The sequence below is a fragment of the Primulina eburnea genome, chromosome 4 (genome assembly GCF_022965805.1).
Source record: "Primulina eburnea isolate SZY01 chromosome 4, ASM2296580v1, whole genome shotgun sequence".
Taxonomy (NCBI): domain Eukaryota; kingdom Viridiplantae; phylum Streptophyta; class Magnoliopsida; order Lamiales; family Gesneriaceae; genus Primulina; species Primulina eburnea.
Window position 1 is genome coordinate 39,049,337 of NC_133104.1, and position 10,588 is coordinate 39,059,924.

General features: G+C 32.1%; 1 protein-coding gene across 3 annotated transcripts; it reads right to left on the bottom strand.

Annotated features, from left to right (window-relative positions):
* Window positions 1–2,397: 2,397 nt before the first annotated feature.
* LOC140831205 (uncharacterized) lies at window positions 2,398–6,771 on the bottom strand. Of its 3 annotated transcripts, XM_073195038.1 has the most exons (8): window positions 6,552–6,771; window positions 6,314–6,442; window positions 4,617–5,180; window positions 4,073–4,220; window positions 3,849–3,985; window positions 3,123–3,185; window positions 2,971–3,039; window positions 2,398–2,730 (listed from the first exon to the last, which is right to left on the bottom strand). In XM_073195038.1, the coding sequence occupies exons 3-8, from the start codon at window positions 4,815–4,817 to the stop codon at window positions 2,656–2,658; spliced, it is 693 nt and encodes a 230-aa protein (XP_073051139.1). In that variant the 5' UTR covers window positions 4,818–5,180; window positions 6,314–6,442; window positions 6,552–6,771; the 3' UTR covers window positions 2,398–2,655. The 3 variants fall into 3 exon arrangements, with proteins under 3 accessions (XP_073051139.1, XP_073051138.1, XP_073051140.1); XM_073195037.1 differs by lacking the exon at window positions 6,314–6,442; XM_073195039.1 differs by lacking the exons at window positions 6,314–6,442; window positions 6,552–6,771 and having other exon boundaries at window positions 4,617–5,530.
* Window positions 6,772–10,588: the final 3,817 nt, after the last annotated feature.

Sequence of the window (10,588 nt, forward strand, 5' to 3'; positions counted from 1 at the left end):
GCATGTGACTAAAAGATAATGTTTGAGCTAACAAATATGAGGAGAAAAAAGGTTGAATACGAAAATATTCACATCATTTGCAAGTATTTATAGCTATCATGCACATTCTTGTACGTAGTTCTTATGACAATTATATGATATTTTATGTTTGAGAACAATAATTAATGATGATGATTAGAACTTAATAAATTAAATCGTATATAATCTTATGGAACCATTTTAAATATACGTGCTATCAAAAAGGTTAAAGCACAACTCCCGTTATTTCTTTTTGTTAACCATCCCAAAGGAAAATGCAATATATTTACACCGAGTGTTGTTCTTTATATGATCAAGAAGACCAATGTATTTATAAGAGATAATATAATGATGAACATGTTTTATCGCTCAGTTGCTACTTATGGCAAGATGACTGCTCATGCCCTGCTCTCTGGAAATGTCATGTTTGATAACACATGCTGTCTCTGATCATGTCACATCATTCTTATGTGTGTTGAATAACATGCCAATGATGTTGAAGCATAATAACAATTGAGAGCTGAAAACAAGGTCATCGTTACTTTTTCTTCTGTAAATACCCTAGATTTACTTGATCATATGAAGAGAATATATTTTTCCACGAGCACTCAACATGAATATATTGCATTTTCTTTTGCAAGAAATACTTGACTGACTTGTGCGGCAGAATGACTATGTCGGAAAATCTCTAGACGCCTCACCAATGTTCATTGTTATCTGAGTGTGTAGATTGTTCAGTCTGAAAACTACCAACCCATTCTCTCATGTTCCAGATCTCTCATGTTCCCGAGAAGATTTCACCCGACTCGAAAAAATCGCTCGCTTAGCTCACCCGATATACCCGACCACCATCACTTCTCGATATAAATACAATGATTTTCTCTTGTTCCAACTTCCAAAGCTCTCTATTTTCTTTTCAATTTTTAAAAAATATAACTACAAAATTACAAATAATGGTAATATATATATTTTTCTTATACTTCAGAATTTATCTTCCGATTTGGAACTCCCCCTTATGCATCAGAATCGATTCCACGATATCAACTCCATAAAGTTAGATTTTTAATCTTTAAAATGTAACGCTTAGATTTATCACAATATTGTAGTTCACCCATTTTCATTAAATTTCTTTGGCTAATGAATTCCATGGTTTGGCACGAACTTTATACCGGAAATTGGGCGCACCACATTACTTTTTCAAACACCCCGATGACTTAGAAATATATTTTTTTGAGACGGTCTCACGGATCTTTATTTACGAGACGGATAATTCATGTCTATATTTATAATAAAAAGTAATATTTTTGATATAAAATATAATATTTTTATGTGTGATACAAATATAAGATACATCTAATACAATTGATCAATGAGACTGTTTCGTAAAAACTTTTTAATGATTTCGATACAAAATCTATGTAATATTTTGTCAATTACTGTACCAATAAACCAATGACATGATGAATTCAACCAAATTAGACAGCTGGATTCATAATATTTTCTATATTATATCTCGATCGAATATCAAGAAACAAAGTGACCTTCTTTTGAGGTGGTAAGGTGGGTCCAAATAAGATTTTGAAAACCATCCAATTATAAAGCAGGCACCTCAACCTTATGCCAGAAAATCTTTGTATGGGCCAATCGTGAGATAGTTTCTCTAATATTTACGTAAAGAGAAAGAGACCCACCAATGATCACAGAGAATAAAGCCCATTATTTCGTTCGAGAAATTAAACTAGTTAAAAAAAATAAGGGAAACCCACATTAAATCCTAGCTAGTGGATGGGTGGGTGTGTAGTGTTACCCTTGTGAAATGTCCCCATCACCTCATCTCTACAAATCTGTCAACATCCATCACTTCTCGACAACAAATTACAGCTTGGCTTCTGCATATTTGCACATGAATATGTGCTTATTAAACTAATAAAACACATCTGAAGGATCATTCGTAGATTTTTTTGGAAATAATTATTATTTGCAGATTTCAAGTGTTCCTTTGAATCGACTCCAAATTTCTCATAATCTACAATAATCTTCTCAATTAATTACATCCCTTTTTAGGCTTTTTTTAAAGAAACTATCAAGTTGATGAAGCATCGAGTATCTTGTTGTTTACCATGCAAAGCCTCGCATCCTAAACTAACTAACATTATTCAATTCAACTCAGACGTAATACCTCGAAGTCGGGATAACTGAATTGCCACCCCTTGAATAGTTTGTAGGGCAAAATTTTGGAATAGTTTGTAGGGCGTCATAATTTTTTTCGAAGCAATATTTCTAGAATGAGTTGACCATGTCGATTGAATCTTCTGGACCTGTGGTATGTTCCATGTTCCTATCGGTCCATTGATATAGAATAGGCTAGACATGAATCAGAAATTGAGGATAATAACATTGATAGGCCAAATGCGCCATAATAAAAGGTTAAGGTTTGGATATTAGAGAATGAGTTGACGCACAAAGGCATGCACACAAACCTGTTCACTCAATTAGTAGTCAATAATTAGAGATACACTAAAGTTAGGGTTGGTCCACAAGTATATCTACTACATACATATATATATATATATATATAATATATATATATTACAGGAGTTTGAGGCAATAATCTGGCTTCATGTATTCCATCTCAGATCAATGCACGCCAACTGATTGTAGTTTCTTGGCTGCACGGATAAATTCCACAATCACTTGTACCTCGTCCACTTGCTGTTGGGATTATAAATGGCAATGCGTTAGAGTTCACAACTTTATAGTATTCAAAAAACTTTTGGTACGTGATTGTACTTGCACCAAGACCCAGATATTTAGATGTAAAAAATGTATCTTTGTGAAAACTTACAGTTAATTTTGATTTTTTTTTATTTGGTGATAGCACTGATTCATCTAATAGGGGGTTAGAATGTGCGTGTGCGGGCAAGTGTGGAGATTGAATGCAGATGAGGGGACCTGTGAAGAAAAATGCTGCTGGACGGAGTTAACCAGTTGTTCCTTTGTAGGGTTAGGACTAACATTTGCCTGCAAACACAGATTGGGAAACTTGAAAACTAAGCAAACTTCAGGGATGAACGATATGAAAATGGAGATAAGAAGACACCCACAAGATGGAAGCTTCGCCAGTATCTCCACAATGATCCAGTTCCCAGCTTTGCCAAATTAACTCTCTAGTCAACCCAAAAGGAAAAAAAGTAGGCATCAGCCTTGACAATTAAAGGTAAAAGTGCTCTTTACCATTAAATCAAATGATGGTTACATCCGTCATACTGTTATTCACGTTATCTTATCCCATCGTAAGTAACCTGTTGGTCTTTAGTGTATATAGAACAGAAAGGATCTCATGATATGAACATGCATATTAATGAACGTAAAGGAACACTGTTACGAAAAATCAGACTAATATATTGGGAACAACCGGAATTTAAAAAAAAACCACATATAGTACTCTCTCTGCAGTATTTAACCAAGAACCTGACATCGAAGGCATGAATGGCATCATCTCACTAAAATAATTGAAGTATCAACGATGCATTTTCAGACACGTCACGTTATTAATCTTCACAAGGAAAAGAATACAGTTCAGTTCCACCGTCACCTTTGACAACAAGAACTTAGTCGCAGAATTTTAATTGCAAGATACAATGCACTTGAATTTTTAAATATTTTGTCAAATTTCAATTAACAGAAAAGAAAAACTTCCGCACCGTTTATAAAGTTTCTAAACTGAAGAAATTTAATTTTTCGACAAAGCATTAAAACAAACAATATTGATACAATCAGACGTATTAATCATAAATACTTTAAAGGACATGTACTTTGCTTGTGCTTACCAATTGAGTTGCATCACATTTGTATTGAACTTCTCTGCAACTGCTACGACTCATTGATTTTGTGCATGCAGATGGAGACCATGGCCGGTTATACCGAACTCTGGGCTTGCTTATCTTTCCGAAATGAAAACCAGAAGCTGTTCAAAGGATTGCAGGATATTGAAAAAGGATGGAAGAAATATTTTGTTCAGGAAATTATTCTACGAGGCAAGTGGTAAACATACCGAAACGATGATGGTCCTTTTCACCAATATCAGAGCAGCTGCTAGAATCATCAAAATCATAATCATCATCATCCTCATTCCCAGTAGGAGGTTCTAACACACTCAAAGCATTCCTTTGGAGCTTGACCTCGACCCCATTCTTCAAAACCTGGTTCATCATGTCAATAACAACTTTAGTAAACGGATCAAAGGAAGAGGACAGATTAAGCAGAGAAGAAACTTAACAATGAAAAAAGAAAAGAATATTTTCAAAGAACAAAGCTAGACAGAAGTAGTTATTGTTTTCTTTCAGTGGCGCTTAAAAGCGGATTGAATAAAAGGAAACCAACATCTTTCAATTAAACATTCCCAGTTGCGCACAGCATTTCGCACGTCTAATCTATTAGCAATTGAATGGGCTATTTGCCATTTTTAGAGACATAATACAAGTGAACTATTTTTTTATTTCTAAAGAACGCTAGTTCCCTTCTCATTCCAGAGGAAAAACGAAAGAAATTGTTGTTAATAATTACGATAATATCATTTGTAAGATGGTGAAATATACCAGCCAATGCCAACCACCAAGACCAACAGCCTTCTTGACAACGCCTTGCAAACCTACCAACACACTCTTCGTTCTGTTATTGCCTGTCACGATAACCTTAGTATGCCTTGGTAGAACTGACAGCTCTTCATCTCCACTTTCCTCGCGGAAAGGCGACAAAACCCGCGAAGGGCATAAACCCGTGTCCAGCAACTCACTCATGATCACGCGTGATTAATTAGTAGCAAACGTGAATAAACAAAAAGCTTTATCTTGATTATCAGTTACAGCTACGGCTATGTATATCATGTAAGCCTTCTCTATTCATAATCTCAAACAAGATATTGCGAGGAAATTAACCAAGTCGAAGTCAATTAAGCCCACGCCTAAGCAAATCATATGATTTCCACCACACCACATTCGAATCCCCAGTATTTGGAGTGGAGTTTCACCGATCTACCAAACTTGATTTTCTTGATTCAATTGATCTTCATTCCACATCAAAGGCAGAGAGATGTTCGTGAACTCGGGTAACGAATAAAAAACTTTAACCGCGTGTAGATATTCAAGCTCTACAACGAATCCCTGAAAAGGAAAATATTAAAAGCAGGATATAACTTATAAGGGCTTGAAAAGTCTCGAAATGAAATGCCACCAAATTAGGAAGCCGCACACAAAAAATCCCGAGTTGGGATCCTGCAAATTGCATGAGTCATAATACTAAACGGATAATAGAATTTTTTTGAAGTTTAGACATGTATAGTTGGTGGGAATTTAAATGTGATGCATTGAATTCATCTACTATTATTCACGGGTTCAGTGCAATCATAATAAATGAACCAACTCATCATTCAAAACTACACACAGTCGCACACAACCTCCCCCCACCCCAACCCCACTTCTTTTTTCTCACTCAATCAAACCAAAAAATAATAATAATAATAATAATAATAATAATAATAATAAACAAAGAAGCAAACAAGCCATTGCAGACTCAGATCAATAGCTACCAATATATCCATTATTATTAAAACCTGAGACCATCTCCAATCCTTGCTCCACAATAGAGTTGCTCCATTGTGGAGCAAGGATTTTCACTCCAATCCAGCACCAAAAATGATGCTGGACTAGAGTTGCTCTTAGAGCAACTCTACATGTGGCGCAGCATTTTATTTTTTTTTAAATTTTTTTTGTTCTTTAATAATTATAAATATTTAATATTCTATTATATATTAATTATATAATTAATATTTTCATTTTTAAATTTTTAAAATAATTTATTCTTGAAACATAAATAATAATTTAAATTTTTTTAAAATTTTTTAAAATTAAATAGATTGTATAATTCTATTTTTTTTAATCGATTTTCTAATAAATAATGAAATAATATAATTACATTTATTATGTATAATTGTGTAATGAAATTATAAATAGTTATTATTGAATTAAAATTAATATTATAAGAATATTCTGAGAATATTCTTTTTTAGTGTAGAATGTAGTGTAGATAGGTTGGAGATGAATTTAGTGTTACACTATTGTAGTGCAGAATATAGTGCAGAATGTAGTGCAGTGGGTTGGAGATGGTCTGAGGCAGGTTCTTTTCTAATAAATTTTAAAACATTTCTAAAAAATACATCTGAAAGTATTAACTACGAAGAATAAGCGCAAAATTTTTTTTCCTAGAATTGACAAGAAAACACAAATTACGCCCTTACCGTAATTGTCTGCTGAAAACAATGAGAAAACAAGTCGAATCACTCTATGCACAACCTTAAAATTTTGATTGCAAAGCACCAGAATAGATCTGGCAATAACCCGACTTAATAACTCCAATGATTATCAAACTACAACACAATATTCACCAAAAACACAATAATATCAACGGCGGGAGGAAAAAGAGAAAAATCAATCAATCAATCAACAAAATTTCTTTTCATTAACTAATCAGCGTACCTGAGCACGAGAAAGCAAACAATAATCAAGCCGAGTTAGTATCAGGGAAGGAGAAAATATGGATAAAATACGAAAATCGAGTGGAATCTCAGAGTGAATATTGGGTGGGGAGTATCAATGGCAAGTACTATTGGATTCTAGAAAGAGAGAGAGAGAGCGAAGTAAATGCAATGTAACTGCCTGCCATTGGAGAGGAGAGGAATGGGGATGGGGAGACGACCTGCTACTGCTAAATTGCAGTGAGAGGACCCCACTCGTACGGTTTCTGCTCGTATTTGTTCCCAAACTTTTTACCGGTTGACCGGGTCGTCGTTAATCGGCTCGCGAGCCGAGCCGATAAATGCCCTTATCCAACTGGTTTTGTTTGGTTTCCAAGATGTATCTCAATGTTATTTTGGACTTGTCATCAGGCACATGAGTTGCTGTCGGTGGTTGAACCACGAAAATCGAGTTAAATTTTTTAAATATTTAAATTGAATTACTTAAACTAATATCAAATTAAATCTTATTTATTAAAATTAATATATAAAAAAATTGGTTTATCTGGACTAATGTGAATATTGGTCTCATATGAGACCATCTCACGGGTCATAATTTGTGATACGGGTCCATCCTACTCATATTCACAATAAAAAGTAATACTCTTAGCATAAAAAGTAATATTTTTTCATGGGTGACCCAAATAAGAGATCCGTCTCACAAAAACGACCCGTGAGACCGTCTCACACAAGTTTTTGTCATTATTTATTGTATATGTTTTGTTTCTTGAATTTTGATTTAGTTATAATATTTACAAAATTAAATATTATTTGAGATTTATTCGAATTTTTTTCTATAAAAATGAAATATGAAAATTTATGCACGTCTTTATTATTCTAGATAAAAATAGTTAAAAATAATAATTTTAATAACATAATCTGTTTTTTAAAAATGTAAATTTAAAAAAAAATTATACACACAAAAATTAAATGTGTACTGAGTAATTTTGGAGTGTGAGATGCTAATTTTGAATTTTAATAAGTTTCAACTAAATTTAGGTATTCGGTCTTTTTCTTAATTATAGTATATATATTGTTGAATGATATTTAAATGTTTTATTTTAACTAGGGCTTTGACATTAACTTTTTGTCTGCAAAATATAAAAAATTTAATAAATATATATGTTGTGTGCAATAATTGTCCTTGCTTGGTAGAAGCGATCGAACCGTGGTGCTTGAGTTGTTATGCGGTTTAAAAGATTTGAGTTGCACCATTACCACTAGTTATAGTTATTGGTAAAACGGTAAGCACTCGGTCCTATAATATATTTATATATACTAATTTAATAATTTTCAGCTATAATTAATGTGAATAAAAACAATTTCTATGTAATAGAGAGAAATTAAAATAATAGATAATGGAAAGATTTTGGGTTTTATTGATGCTATTTTCTTATTTAACTCCAAATCAAGCAAAGTTACAATCTTGATTTACTGATTTTTTTTTTTTTTATATAAAAAAAGAAATTGCGAATGTTGTACTCTCAAATTTTTATAAATGAATTAGAAGGCCAAATATACACATTTGAAAAAGGCCAGATATAAGTTGTCCGTGTTTCAAAAATTCATGTACAAGTTGGCCACTTTTTACCCAACGATGACACAAAATTTGAACGCGCATAACAAAATTTACCCTTTTATTTATAAAGAACAATCTTTATGGTTAGTTACTCCTTAAAAAAATTATTGCTCATTTGCATTAAATCGATACACATTTATTCAAATAATAAATAGATAATAGAAATCGATTACATAGAATGTCAGGTTTAACAAAAATAAATCTCGAATTTGGTAATTTATCTTCATTTTAGTATAATTTACGTTAAAGACGATAACCTCGTGATGAATCCAATGTCCATCACTACACTTAACAAATTATGTAAAGTCAATCATGGAATCCACATGTTTTGATCAATATTCATCGGATAAAATATATAATCTATAATATATAAATATATATTTTACTGAACTTTTATTTTAATTTTAGCATGAAATATTATGAAAAGTTTAAGAACACAAAGGGAGATCTGCCTCGTACCCACTGCCTCGTACCCACGTCCGACCTTTCTGTAGGATACAATTTATTATATTATATAAAATATGGGATTATCATAATAATTATTTTATAAGATATCAAAATATTTAATCTAATAATTATCTTTTATACTCATTACCTTACTAAAAACCTCCACAAAATCAAATATCTTACATAGAAAACACAATTTCTAAACAAAACTTTTCTTTTAAATTTAAAAAATTCCGTATTAATTGTTTAATATCATTTCAACAATTTTAAAAATAATTATACATATCGACGCGTGTGTATCTTCTGTTAGTTAATATAAAGTGTTTTTAGGGAAAAATCAATATACCAATCACGTAAATATGAAAATTATTTTTGTCACAAATAATTTATAATAAAAAAATTGAAAATTTGAATGTTATACGTATCAGCTGATATCACAACACAGTTTGTAAATGATCGTATCTGCTCAGTAAAAAATTTGAATCAATAAATAATGACAAAATAAATATAAAAAAATAAACATGGACCTATACAACTATGGATAGTAAAAAATAAACACGGATGTGAGGAAATTATGACTTGGTGTGAATATTATAATATTGAAATTTGTCGAATTTATAAATCATAAGCATATTGAACAAAAATTAGATATCAAATTACAAAATAATATCTCGAACAATCTCAATCGTGTGTCATCTTATATTCGACTCAAATGTTATAGTAATTATAGTTTAGAATTTTTAATCCATATATTTCAATATAATATTGGATAATTCATTATAATATTCTACGAATCAAGCGTTGCTCGAAGCTTTTACATATTTTTATAGGATACATGAAATATAAAAAATATTATGTTTTTAAATATATATATAAAAAATAGATCTCTTGTGAGACGGTCTCACGAATCTTTATCTTTGAGACGTGTCAATCCTATCAATATTCATAATAAAAATTCATGCTCTTAACATAAAAATTAATATTTTTTATGAAAGACTCAAATAAAATATCTGTCTCACAAAATAGGACCTGTAAAAACGTCTCACATGAGTTTTTACCAATAAAAAAATATGTTATATACTATATGTTGTCAATATTTATGCGGGTATATATATATATATATTCATACTTACAAAAAATATGTATACATCTTCACACCTAAAACCCTGAGATGTGGCCCACCCTCTTGTCACATCCATCTCCGACAAACCTCATCAACGGCCCAAATTTATCTCCCAAACTTTCCCTCTTACCATATTTGCCCCGAACAACGAATCCAATTGAGGGATAAAATGGTAACTAAACATTAACATCAAAAGCCGAGCCGATTGAGGCCGGTTGGAGCTGTAAATAGCCGGTAGTAACTGGAACACGACAAAGGTAAGAAAGTACACGTGTCGAGTACACCAGCTGTCGGATCTTATCCTTGCTAAGCCAACACAATAATTTTGTGTACTACTAAGGGTCTGTTTGGGTGCAAAACTGTGGTTACTTCATTCTCGTAATAATTCGGGGACTTCAAATATTGAAACCACGAAAAGTCACGGGTGAGCTAATTTACTTGTTTGACTCTCGAGTGCAATTATTTTGTGCTGTATTTATATCAAATATAGTATTTAGGGGAAGTTATTTAAAAATCCCCAATCATAATATTTCTTTGCATTCACTCTCTACCCACAAAATTGTGGTACTATTTCATACAAAATGTGGTATACTTCATGTGGAAATGTGGTACACTTCATGTGGAAATGTGGTACTAAAAAAGTACCTAGGGACTGAAAACAAAGAAAAAAGGCGGCTGGGGACTGAAGCCAAATTTCCCGTAGTATTTACTCGCATAATCAGAATTCTTATACATTAACCGAGAAAAATGTACCGTATAATTACTTATTGAGTGGGTCTCTTCTGAGACGGTCTCATGAATCTTTACTTGTGAGACGAGTCTACTCTACCGATATTCACAATAAAAAATA